The sequence below is a fragment of the Vulpes vulpes genome, chromosome 15 (assembly GCF_048418805.1).
Source record: "Vulpes vulpes isolate BD-2025 chromosome 15, VulVul3, whole genome shotgun sequence".
In the NCBI taxonomy this organism is placed as follows: domain Eukaryota; kingdom Metazoa; phylum Chordata; class Mammalia; order Carnivora; family Canidae; genus Vulpes; species Vulpes vulpes.
The window spans coordinates 41145997-41170148 of NC_132794.1; the positions used below are offsets into that span (position 1 = coordinate 41145997).

At 43.1% G+C, this 24152-nt stretch overlaps 1 protein-coding gene across 1 annotated transcript in view; it reads right to left on the reverse strand.

The window, feature by feature from the left end:
• The window catches only part of RYR3 (ryanodine receptor 3), a 511176-nt gene that overhangs the window by 227438 nt on the left and 259586 nt on the right, over nt 1-24152 (reverse strand). The window contains exons 13-17 of the mRNA XM_072738189.1: nt 14064-14232; nt 12620-12755; nt 10496-10591; nt 8607-8725; nt 1135-1268 (exon numbers count right to left, since the gene is read on the reverse strand). Coding sequence (XP_072594290.1) covers nt 1135-1268; nt 8607-8725; nt 10496-10591; nt 12620-12755; nt 14064-14232 — 654 coding nt within the window. The remainder of the gene's footprint in view (nt 1-1134; nt 1269-8606; nt 8726-10495; nt 10592-12619; nt 12756-14063; nt 14233-24152) is intronic.

A 24152-nucleotide genomic window follows, 5' to 3' on the forward strand; every position in this document is an offset into this window, starting at 1 on the left:
GTTAGTAAGAAAGTACAGACTTTCAGCTATAAGATGCATAAGGTCCGAGGACCAACTGTATAACATGGTAACTATAGTTGATAACACTATTGCATAATTGAAATTTGCCAAGAGAGTAGAACTTAAATGCTCTTATGTACACAAAAAAGGTAAATATGTGAGGTGAAGGATGTGTTAATGAACTTATGGGGCAGATGCTTTCACAATGTATATATATATATATATATATTGTGAATATGTATTATAATATATACATATATGTTAAATCATCATATTTTACACTTTAAATATCCTACAATTTTGTCAATTATACCTCAATAAATAGAGCTGAAAAAAATAAAATTCGACTTAAGATGGCAAAAAAAAAAGGGAGAGGGGAACAGAAGTCCCCCTTCGCCAACTTTGTTAAGGGCTGGAGGATTTAATGTATCGAGCACAAGGGTTCAAAGCTCGGGACAAACCATTTAGAGTTTTTCTGGTTGGAATGCTATTCTCAGATGTCCACTGTGAAGGCTGTGACCCCTTTTGGGTGGGCAAGGGAAAACCAGACTGGTACCAAAAGGAAGTCCGTGTGGATGGCTCAGGTCTACCCTACACTTCAGAGAAGTTCTTTCCTCACCTTGTAGATTAGGGAACAGGCCCAGGTAGGAAATTGCTAAAGAACCTCAGGCCTGCCTGATGCGAGTTCAGTGAGCTCACATGACTCCCAGCAGGCTAGGACTCTGTGAGCCCATGCTCTCCAGCCTGGCCTTCACAGGAAACTCTCAGGAAAATGGCCACAAGCCAGAGGATTTGAGAAATCATGCCATCAACATGGGACATCCATTCTATTAAAAGATTTTAAGAAAAAAATAGGTGATATGTTAAAATAAAAATGACTATGTTATAAAGAAGGTATAAGATCCGTATTAAGGTGTAACATGAAACATGGCAGACCCTTCAGGTCAAATCCTTCAAACTGTGGAAGGGGTTGGAGTACAAGGCCCTTAAAAAGTACATGTTTGTCCAGTCTCCTCTCATGTGCTGACTTCACCACAGACATGATGGGTGGGCAGCACTGGAGGTCAGATCGGCCTTCTTCCTTTCCTGTCTGGAAAGAAGATTGGCGTTTCAGAATGATGGTTGGGGCCTTACCTTGTCACATCATTAATCAGCCGTGTCTGCAGGAGCAGGTTTCTCCGGGGCAGCAAGTTGTCACAAATCAGATTCTGGTTGGCTCTGACTGCGACCCCATTGCAGAGACAGAGGGAGCACAGCACATCTAGAACCTGCAGCAGGATACAGCCCACCAAACCTTAGGACCACCAGGAGGGCACAGTGGGCAGGACCTGACTGCCAAGGCACATAGGGCAAGCAGGCCTTGGGAAGTAGGGCACCTGGGGACAAGTGGCAGAACCCATTCTGAGTGAAGGCTGCTGTGCCTCCCCAACCAGGCACCCGTGAGCCATGCTGAAGCCTGCCGGGCCTTAGAAAAATGAAGCTGGATTCCTTCCAGCCTCTCTGCCTTCATCTTAGCCCCTTTCCTCCAAACTACGCATGTCATCTATGATTCTTGTTCTGCTAAAACAGGTGGGAGTACGAGCTCCAAAGACAGGCTGTATATCCCAGGGACCAGGCTGAGGCAAGGCATCTGTATGAAATCCTGGCATGACAGCCTCTTGGAGATGTGCATCAGTGGGGGCAAGTGCTAGAAGGTCCTTCACTGGCTTCAAGCCTAAGTCTGCGCTCCCACCCAGCCTTGGGAGTCCTCTGCGCTAAGACCAGTTGGCGTGCTCATACGGCTTTTCATGAAAGGACAAAAGGCACTGTTGGAAAGAAAACCACAGAACCCAAAGGCGTCCCTTAGGTTAAGGTCCCGTCAGAAGCCAAGACTTAATACCTAACCTAATGAATGTAGCTCTAACTAGTCAACATGGAGGTCTGCTCAGCACCAGGACATTCACTGCCAGAGCCCTCCTGTTTCTCTTAGTGGGGGGACCTTCCCTAAGACAATGGATTCTTTGCTAATAATTCCCTTTTCCTTTTATATATATACATTTTTTTTCCATTGGAGTTTGATTTGCCAACATGTAGTATAACACCCAGTGCTCATCCCGTCAAGTGGCCCCCTCAGTGCCCATCACCCTTTCCCACCCACTCCCTCTCTGCCTTTATAAACCTTTCCTTTTCTGTGGCCCCTGGGACCTCCCCTCTACTACTAGAAGGGATGCTGCCCAATTTGTGAATCAATTAATAAAGTCAATTAGACTTGTAAAATTTCCTCAGTTGCACGTCTATTCTGTAATAGCACTCAGGTTCCCCTTTGGCCGAGGTCATGTAGCAGCTTGGGAACCTCACGTGGATCAGGAGAGAGCTTAGCAGGGCAAATTTCAGTTCTAGGGTCTCCTGCTGTGTTGTCATTAAAATTCACCAAGATACCCTTCTATTCCAGCAAACCGGTATTCAGTCGCCTTCCACCTGCTCCACTTCTCCCTCCTAGAGTGAGGACAGACCTGTGAGAGCCCAAGTGGCCCCTGTGTGTGAGAGACCAGCTACCAAGCCACTTCTGTGCCTGTTTTCCAGCTATGTCAGCAATGGGAAGAGCCCCTGGCCTTGTGCCCACCCCGTCTCCTTGTGCTGCATCCTCTTGCATCGAGTCAGTGTTCCTGTACCGACAGAGCAAACTGTGCTGGGCTGGGCACCGCTCTTCCTACTACGGGGAGGAACGGGACAGGCTCGGTCTTGGCTGTTGCATGCCAGTCTTTCAAACTGGCCACGAAGACTCAGCGCTTAGTGAGGTTGGATGGCCTCAGGTTGTTGGCATTAGTATCTGTAATTACTACAAACCAATTTTCGACCTGACTCCCTGGATGTCAGTTCTGTTCCAGATATATACGAAGCGCATTTGTGGGACAATCAGGAAAGAATCCCAAAGGCGGTTTAACGGAGAACTCTCACGCTGCCACTCAGCAAAACATATTGACCATGGAACTGGAAATCCAGAGGATAATTTCTCATTCTAAGAAAAGAGCCACAGATGGCCAGGAAATTAAATACTTATCATCCAGCCTATCACATATTTTCATCCATCCTGCCTTGGAGTGAAGGCTGTGGGAGCCTGGCTGGCACACCGGGCGGAGAGCAAAGCTTCATCCCCACACCACTGAACAGCAAGGGGAAAAATGGCTCTGTGAGAAGCACCAGCCAAACACTGTCTCACCTATAAATAAACGATGCCATAAAGCAACAGGGCTGACATTGTTTGGGCTTCGTTGAGGAAGGCATTTCTTAGGGTAAAAGTGGGGGGTGGGTCAAACTTCTTTTTCTAGTAAACTTTAAATGGGTTCCCCTAAAGATGGAGGAAGCGTAGACAAGGCGAGTCGACCACAGGGGATGCACAAGCATCGAGTCTAGAGATCATCTGTACCTCTGCTGGGAGTGGGGGGGAACCTTAGCGACCTCTGGGACAGGGGGCCAGCTGCAGCAGGTCCTGCTTGCAGCTACCAAGCGCCATTTCCTTCTAGTCCTGAGCCCACAGGGACTACATTTCCTAGCCTCCTCTGCAGCTATGTGGGCTCATGTGACTGAGTTGTGGGCACTGGAGAGTAAGGGGACATGACCTATCCCGCTTTTAAGCCTGGTCTTTCTTGTACTCACACCCTTTCTAGCTGGACGTAGAGCCCCATGGAGAGATTACAAAGCTCTGGGTCTCCTTACTACAGGTGTGATCCGAAGCCCCAGCATCACCTAGGAGTGCCCCCTGCACCCCACCCCTGGCAGACTCACCAACGAGGGCTTTCACTTGAACACAGTGGGCAAGCACATTGCCGTCCCCTAAGCTCTGCTCTAGAGGATGCTAGAGCCACTCCACGGAAGGAACCCATATCTCCTGAACAACCGTGTAGACTGGAGCCCTCCCACGGATGGGTCTGGGGCTGTGGTGTGAGCAAAAATAAATCTTCCCTATGAGAATTTGGGGTTGTTGGTCTAGGAGTCAGACTTCTCTAATTTATACGCTGGCTCAACTTCAGGATTTCCTAGGTTCACCTTGTGGAGGCCACTTGCTTCTGGTTGTGATCATTTTCATTACTGACACCACAGTTCATTCAAGAGCCTCTCAGTTTTTTTCGTCTCTGCTAGGCTCTACCCTAAACACAGGCTTATGTGGGAATTTTCCCTTAAAAATAAATACCTATTGTATATCCATGGAAACATCACCTGGCTATTGCATTTTGCCCTTCAGCTTTTTTATCTATAAAAACAGCTCCCTGCTAAAATTCACTTACTGTATGTAAATGCTGTAAAAACACTAACTGTACTTCGTGATTTTTAAAAAATCAAGTCCCATATTTGAAAAGTGAGGATTCTGGAGCCCCTGAGGAACAGGTTTTTTTCTTGCTGTCAATGTGCACTAGGTGGCTGGAAACACCTCTGTATTGCCTTGGCTGCCTGGGAGCTCAGAGATGATTTAGCAATTGTGAAGAGGTTGATGGTTTGCCTACCTATGTTCTATCCTCACCCCAACTCAGGCTAAACCTTCAATTCTGATTTATACTTTCTCAGGACCAATGATGTTACTATTTTACCATATAGTTTTCTCACAGGTGGCTCCAAATCCTTACAAGAATAAAAAAAGTTTATCTGTGACAACACTGATGAGATCTGAAGTGAGAGAGTTTTGGGGGCAAGTAAAAAGGGCACATTTTATTTTTATTATGAGATGCCTCCTCTGTGGGAGAATTAGAAGGTAACTTACAATGTCCAACAATCGTTCTTTTTACCAAACAATAAAAATTATTGCTACTAATATAGTGTGTTTCTTACCATCAATAAGCCATCTGTTGGATAGGACAAGGCCTGTACACATGGGTGAGCTTCCAGCCAAGGTGAGATGGGAACGGATTCCGGGTTCCTTCCTTTATTCATGTTCCTTCCTTTTATCCATTCCTTTTATTCACCTTCCACAGCCCTGTATGAAATGCCTGCCATGTGTAACATATAAGCTTGGCATTGTGGGGAATATGAGTTGGTCCTCGCCCTGAATCTCGCCCAGAATCTGCGAGGGAGATCTGTGTGTAAGCACAGCAGTAGTGAAAGGCGGAGCAGAACCACTGAGGAAAGGTGTGCTACGTGTGTAAGATTTGCAATGAGGAGACCATGTTCAACTGGAATCAGAAAGAAAAAGCTTAATGGAAGGAGTGGCATTTGAACAAAGTATTGAAGGGCAGACAGAATTTTGATGGGTCCTCAAAAACTAAGAAGTGAGGAGATAGGGAGGAATGGGCAAGACAAAGTCATTAAGAGGTTGAGGGGCAGGGTACACTGAGGGGATGGCATGTTGCCGGCGTACCCATTCCTGTCCGTTTCACTCCAGAGGTTGTGTTCTTTCCCTTTTTTTTTTTTTAAATTTTTATTTATTTATGATAGTCACAGAGGGAGAGAGAGAGGCAGAGACACAGGCAGAGGGAGAAGCAGGCTCCATGCACCAGGAGCCCGATGTGGGATTCGATCCCGGGTCTCCAGGATCACGCCCTGGGCCAAAGGCAGGCGCCAAACCGCTGCGCCACCCAGGGATCCCCTGTTCTTTCTCTTTTAAAAAGATTTTACTTATTTATTCATGAGAGACACGCAGAGAGAGGCAGAGACCTAGACAGAGGGAGAAGCAGTCCGATGTGGGGCTCCATTCCAGGACCCCGGGGTCACGCCCTGAGCCAAAGGCAGACCCTTAACCACGAAGCCACCCAGGTGTCCCTCCGTCAACCTTTCTGACCTTAATTTGATCATGCTTTAGATGAGTGGCAGTGCTTTCCGTGGCAGGGACAGACATATAAGAAGGGAAAAATCTTAGTGAAGAGAATGCACAGTAATGGCCACTAGTATATACACTCCTTGTTCCCAATCTGTGATTGGAGTTGGAATTATGCAAAAAGGGGTTCCTCAAACCCACGAGATGTACAAACTTTTTGAAAAGAAAAATGTCACGACCCCAAAGACCCTGGATTGGACCCATAGGGGCCTACACACTCCAGTCTCAGAAACACTGACTGGTATAAAAATGCCTTCTAATTATGAATTCTTCATGGCACACTTCTGTATTTAGAGAACTATAAGAATAAGAACACACAATTAAAAATATTCTCACAGAACACGTGGATCCCAAAGAACATATTCACCAACCGCAGTTCTGAGAAACACTGGAAAGAACATTTAACTTTGGTGAGTAGGAGACCCACCAAAGTCTGGTCCTAATCTGTCATGAATTAGCGGTGTGGCCTCTGGCAAATGGCTTCACGTCACAGGGCCCATGTGCCAGATCTGCTTCTGGCCCCGTCAGGTGGAAATAACAATGCTACCTCAGGGGGTCATACAGAGAATGAAGGAACATGCAGGTCAACATGAAGGATGGTACCTGGCATCTGTCAAATGCAAAATAAATGTTAGCTCTTGTCATTGTCATCATTATTGCTGCCACTGTATGAAGAGCCGTGAGGTGCCTGGTGGGTCTAAAATTCTATATATTCTCAGGCATCGTCTCCATGGAAAGCTAAGTGAACAGATCAGAGACACTCAAAAACCCAGGACTGACAAATAGGAGCGGCCAGGATAGCAGAACACTACGCTGGGAGAGAAAACGTTACAACAGAAGCGTGGCCTTCACCTTGTTTACAAAACGACCACAAATAGCCCTTGGTGATGAGGTGACACGGATCTCTCTTCGAAAAGAAAAGTTACCCACTCGGGTAACTTCTAAGGGAAGGCCTGAATTCATGGCAAGACAACCTTCATCCAAAAATCTATCAAAAGGCAGAAAAGGGATACATCCTTGAGGAGACTCTTATTTTTATTTTTAAATTTATTTTTCTAAAGGTTTTATTTATTTATTCATAAGACACAGAGAGAAAGGCAGAAACGCAGGCAGAGGGAGGAGCAGGCTTCCTGCAGGGAGCCTGATGCGGGACTTGATTCCAGGATCCCGGGGTCACAACCTGAGCTGGAGGCGGACGCTCCACGGCTGAGCCATCCAGGCATCCCGTGAGGAGGCGTTTGTGCATGGAGAGCATCTCGCCTGAACTTTCACAACGTTGCCAGAATCTCTCAGACAGGGCCTGGCTCTGGCAGACTAAAGACTGCTCTGCTCGTCCACCCAGGTAACGTGTCAGACCAGGTACTGACTTGTCACAAAGTCCCTGGCTCAGTCAGCCTCAGATTTCCCAGCTCTGGAAGGGGCAGAGCAGCAACCAGCTTGCCACCGAGTGAGCTTCTGGCTGAAAGAAGCCACGACAAAGCCGGTCACCCACCCTGCGTGATCTGTGGTATGATCATAAAGCAGACCCAGGAGATGAGACAAGAGCAGCTTTTCTGCGGTCAGAGAGCTCCCCCGACATCTGCACGTAGCTCATGGCTCAGACCCCGGGGCACTTGGGTGCTTATCAGTTACTCTTACTGATCTTCGCAGGCAGGAGAGAACACGTTGGTGCTCATGCTGGCCTGACGCCGAGCCCCACGCCTTTTGATTCACCACCTTTGGGAAAGCAGTCACAGGCCCTGCATATATTTCTTTCCATTCCTTGCCAAGCAACTTCGCAGATGCTAAGGACTATGGCTCTTCTGCTTCCTAAGGAAGACACACCTAAGCAACGCTGCAGAGGCTTGTTCTCCTGGACCCACCGAGATGTGTCTCAAGTGAGCAGTGCCCCCCAGTGACAGGGCCATTGACCAGCTGGACCCTTCTCCACTCTGTGCAAGCACAGCTGCTGCCCCTCACTTCATCTGCTCTTGAAACACACTCCCCTCAGCCTTAGAGTACCCCCCTTTTCACTGATCATTCAGTGCAGTAGCCCCCCATCTGCCAGGCACATGCTGAAGGGTCAGGAAAAACCGTACTTTAATAGACTTTCCCCACCGATTGTTCTGTCTTAGACACAGAATTCCACAAAATTAGAGATGCAGAACTCTAAGGTGCCTCAAAAAATCGATAGCGCTTTCCGCCTTAGTAAGTGAAGTGGCGTTATCTCCATTGTGCAGACAACATAACTGAGGCCCCACATCACATAGCTGTTTGGGGTCAAAGAAAAGGACTGGCAGTGTCAGGCCTCGCGCTTGCTCATGCAGAGTCACTTATTTCACTTGGTTTCTCTCAGGGTAAATCTGATTTCATTTAATAACAGGCCAGTTGCCAAGGTTTCTATGCTATTTTTACCTGGTATTTGTGTATCTTCTTTATACTGCTTGATATTAGTGGTTCACTACTGAGTTCCTGGACACGAGGGTGAAAGCCAGTCCTGCCATTGGCCTCGGCCAGACCCCAGCCCAGTGCCCACTACCCTCCACGCTCCCCCGTCATTTCCCTGGGCCTTGACCCCTCCTGGCGGCTACATGCTGAAGGCTGAAGACAATGAGCTGGGTTGGGAAGCTGGAGGAAATAGAAAACACACAAGACCCAGCGTGACAGTCTGGCTTAGGGTCTTTCAGAGCCTCAGTTTCCCAAAGATTTTTTCTACCCTCTCAAATCAAAGCCAAGAAAGCAACCAGCCCACATGGTCTCAGCAACACACACCGGTTATGAAGCAGTAGGGAGGGAAAAGCCAGGTCAAGCCCATGACTGTTTGGGATCTTCTGACACCCACCTTGTGATTCCGCCCATGCTTATCCAACAGGGAGATGATGGACTTGATGTGGCCCTCTGCTATCAGATTTAAGGCTTCTGGGCTTTCAATCAAGATGCAGTGCAAAACTTCCAAAATACCTGCATGAGTGTCACAAAAATCACCTGCTATGAAATAACCTGCAGAACTGACCATAATTTAGAAACCTAAGTTATGAGTGAAAAGACCATCCTGACGGGACAGAATATTATCAATTCTTTGAATCTATTAAATATTTCTGGCCAGAAGAGAGACTGCAGCCATCTCTGGTAGACTTTAGGAGCCTCTGGGCCTAACTCGTCTGTAACATAGAGGGGAGTTTTATTAGCACTGACCACACCTCCTGCCTTCCTGGACAGACATGGATTTTTTGATGTCAAAATATAGATACACAGCAAATGAAATAATTCAGAGAAAGACAAACACCATATGATTTCACTCCTCTGTGGAATGGAAGAAACAAAACAAAGAAAAAAAGAGGGGGGATGCGAATGGGGAGGTTGGTGGGGGATGAGGGGATGGGGAGGTACACTTCTCTTGATGAGCACAGAAGAATGTCTGGAATTGTTGACTTGCTATGTTGTACACCTGAAACTAATACAATACTGTACGTCAGTTATACTTCAATTAAAAAAAGAAAAAAGTATAGAGAAGCAGCTATAAAATGGAATTCTTAATTTTGTCAGGGCAAGCAATACTTAATTTAAAAATACAGGAAAAAGTAGATGCCCAGTTTACTACAAATTCTAACGGTCCTTTGAGAAATTTAGAAAATATTTGGAATGTTCCTCGAATAAGAATTTTTCTAGGAACGATCCCAGAGATTATTCCCATTTTAGATGCATTTGTGTATCAGGCAAACTATACACTCACTAAATAAAGACGGTCTTTGCCCCTTCTCTCAGCATGCTGCATGGTTTTCTGTATTAAGTGAAGGCTTAAGAAAAACTAGCTGGTGCCCCTGTAGCCGGCACCTAAAGGATAACACAATGATGTTGTGTGTCTATGATGCAAATAGAAGGGAGGCAGTTGGCCAATATCTTTATTGGTTTTATCGAGAAAATTCTCCTTGATTCTGTGTTTCTTGAGGCTTTTATATATTACTAGGAGTTGTAATCTGGCCCACAGGCCTGAAGAAAGCAGAGGCTTGGGAAGACACATGTATAGGTGGATGGTCCTCCAGAGAGCCTTCCTTTGGTCCGCCTGTCCAAGCTCCAGCCATCTCTACACAATGAAAAAAGCATCAAACCTTTCAAGCATCCCAGAGAGGAGCCTGTATCTGTCACGCTCACTCATCTCTGAGGAAGACAACTGCTGAGCCTCCCTGCAGCCACTTACCTGTGATAATCACTGTCTGGCTCAAATTCCCTGTGAGTCATCAAGAAGGGTTATAGATATGATGTCAAGGGTCATTGAGGTGGGGCAGGAGGACCAGCACATCCTCCTATCCAATGGTCACCCTTCATTCTGCTTCTAACGAAAACAGTCAGGAGAAGCATGTCCAGAGAGAATTTAGAAACCCAGAGAAAAAGAGTACAGAGAGCAGGTAGGAGGCCAGGATCCTGGGTGGGGGGAAGTAATTAGAGGACCCAGGGCATGGGGATGAACACACAAAAGTAAAAAGGGAAACAGAAAAGGAAATCATCGAAGTCTGGGTTAGCGTTGTTAAAAAAAAAAAGCCATAGTGGTGCCAGGAAGATTCAGGACCTCTTCTTGTTGGGGTCATTATTTGAGGGTTGTTTACAACTCCATGGAAAAAAGAATTATTCGAAGATTCAACTACTTCTTTCCTCCCTTCTTCCCTCCTTCCCTTCTTTAATAGAAAGAAAAAAACCCTTTACCTTCTGCAGTTGTTTCCGGTCAATGCTTACCTGAGGAAGATTCTAGTCTGTCCAATTTGCTGATGAGCCAATCAAGGTTATTAGAGAACTGGGCGCAGTTGTTTCTGTTTCCACGAATGAGAGCAGCTGCAAAGAAGGACACGATTGAACATGTAGGTTACAGGACATGAGGATGGGCATAAGACCTTGGGAAGCTGACACATACTGTGCCTGTTTCGCAACTAAAAGGAACTGAGTGTAACAACCTTCCCCTTCCAAGCCCTTTGATACCATCATTTCTAAATCTGGAAGAGTAAAAATCTACCATTCACTCAAATAGTCCAAAGAAACCATGTACCAAACAGCTGCCTACGTGATGGTAACAGGGCAGCAGATGCCCTGCCTCTATGAAGTAGGCGAAAGAGACAATAGGGAAACAAACTCAAAACTATTTCACATAGCGATAGGCAAGAAAATCTCTGGTTACTGGTTTAAGAATTCCATTCTTTACACTGTTTTCTCAAACCTACATAGAGATTTGCTATTTTTCAGGGCTTAAGGGATGCATCCCAGTGGAAACGGCTGGAAAGTTTGGTTCAACTCACAGGCAGATAATAAGGAAATGTGAACCTCTAAAATACCTAACACATATCAGCAGATGACAATGGTTCCCAAAGTGTGGTTCCAGGACTGGAATGTGTCACCCGAGAGCTTGTTAGAAATGCAAATTCTCTGGCCTTGTCCCAGAATCAGAAACTGTGGGGATGGGACCCAGCATTGCTGTTTTAACCAGCCCTCCTGATGATTCTGATGCCTGCTCCTGTTTGAGACCCACTGGGAGACGACATTGCTAAGGGAGGGATGGAATATGCTCTCAGGTTTTCACCGAGCTCGAACAAGCAACCTTTCCTCCACAGGCCCGGCCTCTGCAACAAATCCATGTAAAGTGGCCCCAAGCTTCTCGTCATGCTGCTGGTTTTCAAAGATGGGTTTTATGGATGCTTGAAAGATACCTGGATAGGAAAAGGACTTTAGAGGAAGGTGGAATTCCATCCGATTTCCAGGTCAGCTGCAGCAAAAAGGTTAAGCACAGGGTGCAGGGGATCCATGGGCCTCACACTACAGTTCCAGCATTTACTACATGTGTGGCCTTAGGTAGGTTATGACATTTCTGAGCATCAGTTCCTTCTGATTTATGACTACATGGGTAGCAGCATCTATACCTCAAAGTGTTCTTCTGCGGATCAAAAGGAGATTTTCCACTGTTTGGCACAAAAAGCTCAGTAACTATTGACAACTATTGTAAAAATTCCTGCTGACTTTGAGTCCTACCATTAAAAAGTATTAGAATTGAAAGGGATTTTACAAGGTCATACAGAAGGGTGCAATCCACATGACCCCTGACATCGAGAATGGGTCCAATCTGCCATCCCTGGCTCCTATCTGGCCCACTCAACTTTCTATGGAGTTGCTCTAATGGGACATATATTTCAGAGCAAAACCCCAAAATGCTGTTTCATCAACACATCTGGGCAACCACCAGTGGCCACATTTTCACACAGGCCAACACCACCTTCTGAGGCCTTCCACCCACAGCTTGGTGGTGGGGGCCAGTGTGGTGGTGCTGGTTACCGCAGGTCCCGAGACATCACCCCCCCACTCTGCATTGTGAGAAGAAAGGCTGGGTGCCGGACCTTCCTGACTCCCTGCCTTTATCTCCCCACCCCCCACCAAAATGAAATAACGAGCAGGCCACTCCAGTAGGAATCACGACCACCCAATAAGTGGTCAGTGAAAGTCGCAGAGCTGAAAACAGTGACCACCTTCACGGGCAGGTGTCCCAGCCTAAACATGGATGGCGCTGCGAACACATTCTAGTCTTGTGCCCTTGTTTTAAAGAAGAGGGAACGAGGCTCAGAGAGAGTAAGTGACTGTTGAGGGTTTTATGGGTAGTTTTAGCAAAATGGATCACCACCTGCGTCCACTTGCCACTGCCTTCTTGCCTGAAGTGTGGAAAGCATAATGAGCTGCCGGCTAACAGAATAAGTGGCTGCGTGAGACCCAAAAGGTCAACAAAAGCCTTCCAAGGAGGGAGGCTGGATGACCATCAGCCATCCTGTTGAGACCCCCACCCCCTTGGAAGTCTTCCTCGGGAGAGGCTGCGTGTGCACTTACCCAGCAGTTTGTACAGAAGGTTCAGGATCTCTTTCCAAGCCGTGCCACTCTCCTCCCTTGCAATCCCCGCAAAGTGTGCCACGCTGTTATAGATATTCAAGCGATCGATGCAGTTTAACACAAGGGCCAACATTCCCTGTGAAGGAGAGTTGGGGAAAAAGTGAGAGCTCCCGAAGAAGAAAGCAGGATCCTTTTATCCTTTCCCCTCTCCGTCAGTCACTTTTTAAAGCTGATCACGCTAATGTGCAAACAGACCTTCCCAGTGCCAGTTTGGGTTTTGCTTTTCTTCTTCAAAACAAATATACATTCTTATGCCCCAGAGACATTAAGGAGCATCCATTGAGTGCGGGGTGGGATAGTGGGTGTCTGACTCACTCGAAGGACGTTATCGGAAGAGGGAGCATGAATGAATCTCACAAAAGCTTCCTCTGGGTCTGGGGTGACAGGATTCTGACTCACCCAGAAACTGCCCTTGATACAGTCCCTATTTTACTGTTAAATCTCAAGTTAGTTCAAGACATTTCATTCGGATGCACAAGACAACCATGCCTGTGCCCTCCCTCTCCCCTGTCAAAAGGGTAGGATTTAAAGGCAGTAAAACCAAAGAGGGTCTTAACTGCTTTTCTTCTGAATTACAATACTATGCCTCCCAGAGAAAACATCTGTGTCTAGCTGTTCTTAAGGGGATGTAGTTTCAGTAGCCTTCCAGGCATAATGTCCCCAGAGTCAGTCTGCATGGTCGGGAGACGGAGCAGGGACAGGTCCACATGCCACTAACTTGGGAAACGCCCATGGGACAAGCCCTGTCCCAGGAATGGGGACACTGCAGGACTGTGACCATGGCCTGTTACTGCCAAATCATGTCTGAGTTCAAAGAAGGCATGTGACGTTTCTAAGATCACACCGAGCCAGAGAGCCTCCAGAGTCCCAGGTTAGTTCTTCCTTGCATTCAGATTTCACCTCTAGTGACGCAGATGCTCAGGTTTTAAGCAAGACCTGGCTTTATTTGTTATCTTTCAAAACTAAGGTCTTTAGTGATTTCTGATATGGCAGAACCTGAGCATTTATATTTTTCAAACAGGTTTCCCAGGTAGTTCTAACATCTTGTAAAATTTGGGAATCGCAGCCAAAGCCATGCTTTAATTGTTGAGATTCACTGCGAATAGATTTGGGACCTCCAGGCACACCGCGGCAGTGATGCTTTCAAATGCAGTTTGGTTAGAGTGCCGGTGTATCCTGGTAGTGGGACCACATGTGCTGGACAAGGATGCTCAGCTTCCAAATAATCCTTTCCTTCCCAGCTTCCTTTCTTCCTTGTTCTTTTGTAAATATGCACATGCAGGAGACAAAGCTGACTTGTAATCATAGGGATATTTTAGCTCTGGGAATTTATCTATTGATCCTCTCACAGAGAGAATCTCAATTTTTGATATTTTAGACTTACTTCTTCCTTAAAAAGGTTCTGTCTGTTCTTGAGTGAGCGGAGCTTGTTCTGCTTGTCTTCATGCTGCATCTCCTCCTCTGGGGGCTGAAAGTAGGCAATCAAGTCCTGTAAGGTCTGCAGGACCTCTTCTATGGGCAGAGCGATGGGGGCAGCTGTGCGATTGTTTCCACTGAAAACACAAGACAGACACGGATCAGACCTGGGCCTTTGGCAGGGACCCCGACAAGCACCCACCAGATCCAGGTTCCTACCTGCCCCACACCGGGCACAGTCACTGCTTCCCGCAGCACTCGTTGAGTGACTGACCACACACTGATGTCTGCCAGCCAACAGAGCCACAGAAAGAAATGTTGGATTCGATTTTAAAGACATTTCACAAAGAGAAATGACCCCTGGCTGTCTGCCGTACTTTTTCATTTTTTAAATAAGAGCACTTTTTAAAATAATAAACTTATTAACATGAGACACTTGGGTGGCTCAGTGGGGGAGCATCTACCTTTGGCTCAAGGCGTGACCCTGGGGTCCTGGGATCAAGTCCCACATTGGGCTCCCCACAGGGAGCCTGCTTCCCCCTCTGCCTATGTCTCTGCCTCTCTTTCTCTGTGTCTCTCATGAATAAATAAATAAAATCTTAAAAAAAATTAACTAACTCATATTCTCTCAAACTTTCACAGGTGCCTCTTGGAATAGGTTAAACATCAGGTTGGATGGGTTTCTAGCCCAGGGTCTCTCCCTCCCCCTGTATTTCCATCTTCTCTCTTCCTTTCTTTCTCTATCTCCCATGTTTTTCATGCCTTTGCATGTGTTTTTCTCTTAAAGGTTTTCTGTGTGTGCGTGTACACCCCAGCTCCCTCTTCCGCATTTGTAAATGTCTCCTCCTGACGTCCTGTGTGCCCTTCCTCCTCTGTCTCAGCAATCTTCCCCATTTCTCTTCCTCTCTGCTTTCATATCCCCTTCTATCTCTCTTGCTCTCTATGTTGTGGTCCTTCTATCCTCAATGTGTGTTTCTGTTCCTCTGACTTGGGCATAATTTTTCAAAAAGTCTTGTAATTAAATCCTATCAATAGAGACATCACAAACCTCCACAGATGGCAAAACAAGCCTTCATTTTCCCATCCCCTTGATGAATATGCTGGTGAGCCTTCTGGGGAGCAAAAACTAAGAGGAGGAAAGGGGTAAATGGACCCAGCCCCTGTGAATCTGCATCACTGGCCCAGGGGGCTAAGAATTGGTTGAATGTATAAATAATGTGAGGGTTTTTCCTTGGGTCAATTTCTAAGGAATTCTCCTCTGTGTTTATAGTGTATTTGGTTATATATTAATCTGGATACATGCTAAGAAAAGACTTATCTAGGCCTAAAGCAAAGGCTTAACAAGTCTTAAGAACACTCATGTTATGAAGTGACAATTCCAATTTTGTCTGCAAGAATGCCAAGTCCATGCAATGAGGACAGAACACCAGTGGACTCCAGGCAAGGAGCTCCTTCTCACCAGTATGTGCTCTGGCCTACGGAGGAAATGTTCTGGTCCATGCTCTAGAAATGCTCACCAATGACTATCCAAGATATTATAGGATACAAAGACTGGGAAAGAGAATGCTGTGAGAACATGAGGGGAAGGTTTGGAAATACAAAACCCAGGCAAGAATGACTTCCTGATTCTAGATTCAAGTGAAAAAAAAAAAAAAAAAAAAGAATATAGTTTCCCTAAGTCTGATCTAATTACAGAGTCCCCTCTGCCTCAACTTTTAACATTTTGAGTTTTTTAGAAACAATGACACCAGTTAAGAGTGTTTGTGTGATTAAAAAAAAAAGATGAACAGATAAAAGAGGTTTGTTAGCATTTTTGTAGTTTGAAAGGGCAACCATGCAGGAGGTTGCAAATTCAAGTTATAATCATTGCCATGAACCCGTGTTATTTGGAGTACCTCTAAGCCACATGTGCTTAATTTTCCACCTAGGAAATAGGAAAGGTACAATATATTATTGCCAGGGCCCTTCTAGGTCTCATTTTGTTCTGTGGGTCCACTGGACTAAGGCAGATCCTTCCTTTCCTCAAACAGAACACATTCCGCCCACCAGCCTGGCAATGGGGACAGTGGAGAAACAGACATGCCCTCTGAATGGCTCGATGATGCTCTCAGTCTCCCCTTGAGGAAGAGACCCAGATGTACCCAAGATAGGAACAAGATGGCGTCTCGATTCAAAACTAACTACAGTGGTACCCAGCTCATCTCAGCCTTTTCTCATTCCCTACCTTCAGCCACTGCCCCACTATGTTCTCAGATCTTTGCAAGGACTTCTTTTATTTAGTTCCAGTAAGATCTCAGGGGATTCTGAATATTTACCATACTATTACCATAACACAATTATTTATGCATTGTTTCCGTCCTAAGGTTAAACTCAAGACAGCTGGAGAGTATCTACTCGTCAGCAGGATTTCTCAGACTCCCTCACCTCCCACATCGTTCATGTGTCCTATTGGACAGCTCCCAGCAACTGACCAGAGGACAATGAGACAGCACAAGCAGACTTTAACCTTTCTTCTTCATTGTTCTTTCTTTTTCCTTCCCTATTCATTTAACTTTAATTTGCTTTCCCAGAAGGCCAACCCCCTCCTTCTGGTTTCCATTGTACACAGCATGTTCTGTTGGCTCCTCAAGAAAGATAGGAGATGAGAATCTACTTATAAATTATTTTTCTTTTAGCCTTCACTTCCCAGCTCTTGTAAACTTCTACTATGGATTTTGCAGCCCATATCCATGCTGCACGGGTTTATTTTTCAATAGTCCTCCTTTCTTCTAAAACAACTTGTGGCTTGGAGAATCAAGAACTCCCTCACTGATGGGGGAACATCCTGAACAGCTGAGTAAAGAGCTCAGGAAACCCTCTCTCCCACAAAATAATGATAGAATTGGGCAAAACCATCAAGAACAATTGTTTTAGGACTCTGGAAACTGACCAAAGGCATACAATAAACTGAGAAATAATTTTTTTCAAAAAATTTTTTTTGTAATGAGCCTTGGTAAAAACAGTAGGAGTCCATGGTGTTTCAGCCTAAAGGCTGTTCTCATGCCTTCCTCCAGCTTTAGAACAAAGAAATTTTAATAAGGTGGGGCAGACCATAAGTTAGGCCACACACATGTTCAGGAAGGACTGGAGAGGAATCTAATTATCCACTCATCTCTGGCTGAATGTGAGGTTTTGTGCAAGCAGAAAGCAAAATCCAGGATAAACACTTGTAAGAAATACTTATAAGGCAAGCAGGTATGCCTGACAAGAAATACTAAGGGAAGTCCTTTGGGCTGACAGAAAATGATGCCAGATATAACTAGAATCCACATGTAGGAATGAAGAATACTGGTAATTATGTAGGTAAATATAAAATATGGTATAAATATATTCATTTCTCTTTTGTGATTATATTTTAAAAACCCAAATGGAAAAGAAAATAATTGTAAAACTGTATTGCCGGGATTTTAACAAAGGAGGATATAATATACACAGCAATATTACCAGAAGGAGGAAGGTGAGAATAGAATATCAGAGCAAAATTGCTTTACTTGTTAAGTTAGTATTAATTTGAGGTAGAGTCACAAGTTAAATACATACCGAGTTTCCCAGAGCAACCACTAAGAATATAACTCAAAAAAGTAGTGAAAAAAAAAAACCCAACCAAATATCTCAGCAAAGGAATTAAAATGGTAGACTAGAAAATATCTAACAAGAAATAAGGCAATAAAAGAGGAAGAAACAAAAAACATGAGATATATAAAAATCAGATAGCAACATGGCAGACATAAATCCAACAATTCAAATAATTACATTATCCATAAATGGATTACATTGGGATCCCTGGGTGGCGCAGCGGTTTGGCGCCTGCCTTTGGCCCAGGGCGCGATCCTGGAGACCCGGGATCGAATCCCACGTCGGGCTCCCGGTGCATGGAGCCTGCTTCTCCCTCTGCCTGTGTCTCTGCCTCTCTCTCTCTCTCTCTCTCTGTGTGTGTGATTATCATAAATAAATAAAAAAAAATTAAAAAAAAATGGATTACATGCACCAATAAAAGGAGGAGACTATCAGAATCTTCTTTAGAATAAAAGATTCAATGATGTATGCTCTCTATAGGAAATACTGTATAGATCCAAGGACACAAACAGGTTGTAAATAAAAGGAGTGAAGAACTTATACCATGCCAACAGTAACCATAATCTGCCATGTGAGACCTCTGGAGTGGCTCTACAAAATAGACTTGAAGATAAAAAAATGTTCATAGGGAAAAAAGGGAAACATTTTCTAATTATAAAATAGTCGGTTTATCAGGAAGATATATTTATTAGGAACATAAAGCCACCCAACAACAGACACCAAAAATAAATTAAACAAAAGTTGAGAGAACTGAAGAAGAAACAGGTAATTCAACCTAATGGTGAGAGATTAAACACCCTATTTCTCAGTTAATGTAATGTCTTCTAATGTAACTGTGTCAATAAAGGGCAAAATCATATGATGATCTCAATAGACAAAGAAAAAGAATTTGCCAAAATCTAGCACATTCAAGATAAAAGAAACCTCTTACTCAACCCAATAAAGGGCAACTATAAAAAACCTAGAGTGAACATCATTTTTATAACCCAAGAAGGAATATTTTCCCACTAAGATCAGGAACAAGGTAAGAGTGTCTGTTCTTTCCACTTTGATTTCTCATTATAGTGAATGTTCTAGCCACTGAAATCACTGAGGGGGGCAGAGAAGAAAGGGCATCCATATTGGAAAGGTAAAAAAATAAAACTTTGTTTATTCACAGATGATATGATCCTGTATGTACATAAAGAATCTACACCAAAAAAAAAAAAAAAAAAAACCAACAACAACAATCCACTAGAATAAAAATTTTTGGTTAAATCACAGGATGCATGATTGATATTTAAAAAGCTCAATTTCTATTCCTTCAGCATTATGTATGCAGTGAACAATCTGAAAAGAAATTAAGAAAACAATTCCATTTGTAGTGGCATCAAAAATACTTAGGAATCGATTTTACAGAAGAAGCCTAAGACTTAAACCCTGAAACTGTAATATCTTGCTGAAAGGAATTCAAAAAGAGTAAATAAATGCAGAGATATTACATATTCATGAATTAGAAGATTCAGTATAATAAGATAAAAGTTCTCCCCCTAAATTGATCTAAAGGTCCATGCATTCTCTATCAATATCTTAGCAGGCTGTTTTGCAAAAATTGACAAATTCACCCTAAAATTTATATGGGAATTCAAAGGACCCAGAAAATCCAAAATAATTGAGAAAAAGTACAAAACTAGAGGATTCACTCTACCTGGTAACAATAGTTACAAAGTTATGTTCATCAGGACAGTGTTGTTTGGTATAATGACAGGTAGATAAGCCGGTGGAATAGAATTGAGGGTCCAGAAATAAACCCTTAAATTTATGGTCACTTGACTTTTGACAGAGGTGTCAGGGCAATGGGATGGGGAAAAGGACAGCCTTCCCACAAATCGTGCTGGAACAGTGAGGTATCTATATGATCCATTAAAAAATAATTCAATTATTAGACCATATCCAAAAATTGATTCAACATGGATCACAGACCCAATGCAAGAGTTTGAATTCTACAACTTTCAGAAGAAACACAGGAGAAAGTCTGGGTGACTCTGTGTTGGGCAAGAGTTCTTAGGACACTCGAAGGCACAATCCAGAAACAAAAGTTATATTAAATTAGACTTCACCAAAATGAAAACTTCTGTGCTTCAAAATACATCATTAAGGAAATGAGAAGAGCCATGAACTTAGAGAAAATATCTGTAAATCATGAATCAATAAAAAACTTGCAACCAGAAGATACAAAGAACTGTTAAATTTCAGCGTGAAGACAAACCATCCAACTAAAAACAACAACAACAACAACAAAACCAACCAGGCAAAAGCCTTGATTACATTTGACTAAAGAAGATATATGAATAGCTAATAAGCACATGAAAAGATGTTCAAAATCATTAGTCATTTTGGAAATGCAAATTCAAACCATAACAGCATACCACTTCATAACCACTAGTGTGTCTACAATCAAAAGTCAGACAATAGGGATGTGGAGAAATTAGAGCTTTATGTATTTCTGAGTGGAATGCAAAATGGCATATCTTCTTTGGAAAGCAGGTTTTCAGTTTCTTCTAAAATTAAGCATACCTAAATGTCCAGTGGTGGATGAGTGGATAAACAAAATGTGGTATTTATATACACTGTAAGGTTACTCAACCTTAGAAAGAAATGAAATTATGACACATGCTACAATATAAGTGAGCCTTGAAGACCTTGTTTTTTTTTTTTAAATTAGCAATGCACCTTGAAGACCTTGTTAAGTGAACTAAGCAGGGCCCAAAAAGACAAATTTTATATGATTCCAGTTAAATTAGTCAAATTCATAGAAAGGTTGAATAATATTTATCAGGGGCTGGGGTGGAGGTGGAGAAGAATGAGGAGTTATGGTTAAATTCCATATTGGTATGGAATTTCTGTTTGAAATGATGCAAAATTTCTGGAGATGGGTAGTGGCAAATCTGAATTTAGTTAACATCACTAAATAGTACACTTAAAAATGGTTAAAATGGTAAATGCTATGCTTTGTATATTTTATCATAAAAATATAAAAATGTTAAACAAATTACATATGATTTTGCAATCCCACTTCCTGGTATTTATCCAAGACAAATGGAAAAATACATATCCAAAGATTTTTACACAAATATTACGGAACCAATACCGATAAAAAGCAAAAATAGAAAAAGCCCGTGGTTCCTCTAGTGACAAACAGAATGTGAGGTGTATCTATACTTATCTCTCTCTCTAGACAGATCTCTCTCTATAAGCACATGTGCACACACACACACACACATATACAATTATATCTATATATACATATGTGCATGTGTACATGAGATACTCATACACATACTCTTCTGCAATAAAAAGGAACAGAACCCCATTACATGGGGGATGAACCTCAAAAATGTTATGCAAAGGGAAAAGGACAGGATCAAAAGGCAATATATTGTATAAATTAACTTATAAATGTATTAAATCAGGACCAACGCCAGATGATTGGTTGCCTAAGGCTGGGGGTGGAAACTAATATATACTGCCATAGGCATAAGGAATCTTTTTGGGTGACAGAAATGTTTTAAAAGTGAATTATGGTGATGGTTGCACAGCTCGGTAAACTTATTAAAATTCACTGAGTTCCACACTTAAAAAGGAAGAATTCTACAATATGTAAATTATAACCCAATAAAGCTGTTTAAAAATGATTTTCCTACTGTCAGGTATGTAACTCCCACTGACTTTCTAAAGTAATAGCTTTATTAAAATATAATTCACATATTACACAATCATCTATTTAAAGGGTACGATTCAGTGGCTTAATGGTTTTGAGTATATTCATAGTTTTGTAACCATCGCCTCAATTAATTTTAGAACTTTTTCGTCAGCTTCCATCAAAACCGCATACCCATTAGCAGTCACTCCCCCTGCCCACTACAACCACTGTAGCTCTAGGCAACCACTGATCTACATATTGTCTCTATAGAACAACTTATTCCGGATATTTAATATAAGTAGAATCCTACCATAAACGGCACATATCAGTACTTCATTCCTTTTTATGGACAAGTAATACTCCATTGTTTGAATATGGCACATTTTAGTAATCATCAGCTGGTCATCCAGGTTGTTACCAATTTTTGGCTATTATGAAGAATGCCATTTTGAACATTTGTACACAAGTTTTTGAGTAGACCTGATTCATATCTTTTAGGTATATAACCTAGGAGTGAAACTGTTGGGTCATATGGTAACACTATGTTTGACTTTTTGAGGAATTTCCAGGTGGTATTCCAAAATGGCTGCAACATTTTACATTCCCACCAACAGTGTATGAGGGTTCCAATTTCTTCACATCCTGTCTCACACTTATTAAGTCTTTTTAATTATAGCCATCCTAGTGGGAGTACAGTGTTCCCTCACTGTAGTTTAGATTTGCATTTTCCTCATGGCTGATGGCATTGACCATCTTTTCATATGCTTATTGGCTATTTGAGTATCTTTGGAGAAATGTCTATTCAGATCTTTGCCCATTTTGTAAATTGGTCCATATGTCTTTTTAAGGTTGAGTTGTAAGAACTCTTTATTCTAGATACAAGTCCCTTATCAGATATATGACCTGAAATATTCTTTCCCATTATGTAGTTTTTTTTTTTTACTTTCTTGATGGTGCCTTTGTGGCAAAAAAAAAGTTTTTAATTTTTATGTAGTCCAGTTTGTTTATTAAAAGATTTTATTTATTTATTCATGAGAGACACAGAGAGGGGCAGAGACACAGGCAGAGGTAGAAGCAGGCTCCATGCAGGGAGCCTGACATGGCACTTGATCCCAGGCCTCCAAGATCACGCTCTGGGCTGAAGGTGGCGCTAAAATGCTGAGCCACCCAGGCTGCCCGATCAAGTCCAGTTTATATGCTTTTTGTTGCTTCTGTTTTTGGTGTCATATTGAAGAGACCATTGTCTAAGCCAACATCATAAAAATATAAGCCTATGTTTGCTTCTCCTGGTTTTTGTAGTTTTAGGTCTTACAATGAGGTCTTTGATCCACTTTGAATTAATTTTTGTATATGTATGAAGCAGGGACCACTGACTTTTAAGTAAGACACATGGGCAAGGTTCTAGAGAACTGAGAGGCAAATAAATAAAGCTATCCAACCTCTAGGGTAATGGTTCTGGCAATAGTCCAGACTTCATGAAAAATTCATGTTTGCACATAGCTATCTTTTCTTCATATACGAAGTTATTTATTCTAATATCCTTTCTCTGAAGAAGGGGAGCAGGTCTGGACATCATGTGACATAGAAAGGAGGAAGTACTTTGTTTAGGGATCACAAGAAGCCAGTGGAATGGCTGACTCACAGGCCTTGGTTCCATTCTGTGGTAGTAATACCTCATTGTCTACTTTCCTTTCTCTGTTTTGGTAATGGGACGCCCTCAGTGGTACTGGGAACACAGCATCCAATCAGAGGTTATAGCTCTCAATCTCTCTGCAGCTAGGTGTGGTCATGTGATTGGTTGTAGCTAGTAGAGTACAAGAACAAGTGACCTACTTCTAGGTCATATCTTTAAAAAAAATTGCTTGCCTTCTATCACTTCCTATTTCTTCCCTGTATCAACCCACCCCCCTACCCACCATTTTTTTGTTTGTTTTTCCAGTAAAGACCTGAGAAATGGTGCTAGTACAAGCTACTTTTGATTATATAGATGAAGAAAACATACAGTGGTGTCAGTGAGTTGAATATTAGAATCCCCTGGGGAAGTTTAATTAAAACTCGGGGAAACGAACTAGGGGTGGTGGAGGGGGAGGAGGGCGGGTGTTGGAGGGGAATGGGTGACGGGCACTGAGGTGGACACTTGACGGGATGAGCACTGGGTGTTTTTCTGTATGTTGGTAAATTGAACACCAATAAAAATTAATTAAAAAAATAATAATAATAAAAAAAATAAATAAATAAAAAAAATAAAACCTGATGTTTGAATCCTACCATAGGGATTCTAGAGATCTCTTTTTTAAAGCTTTTTTTCTTTAAAGGTTTATTTATTTGAAAGAGAGAGAGAGAGAGAGCACGCATGAGTGAGAGCAGGGGTGGGAGTGCAGAGGGAAAGAATCTCAAGCAGACTCCACATTGAGCTCCAGTCTCACAACCCTGAGGATCATGACCTGAGCTGAAATCAAGAGTGGATGCTTAACCAACTGAGCCACCCAGGCACCTCCCCGACCACAGAAATTCTAATGCGATTGGTATGAGATGCCATTTAGGCATCAGGGTGTTGAAAGCTCTCCAGATGAGTCTAACATATGGCCCAAGGTAAGACCTCTATTCCAGGACAATGGTTTGTCAATTTTCACATGCTTCAGTATCAACTGGAGCACCTATCAAAACACAATTTCCTGCAGTCTTACTTCCCAGATGTCTGATTAGGTCTGAGGTGAAGCCTGAGGATGTGCATTTTTAACAGGTGATGCTGCTGTGCTG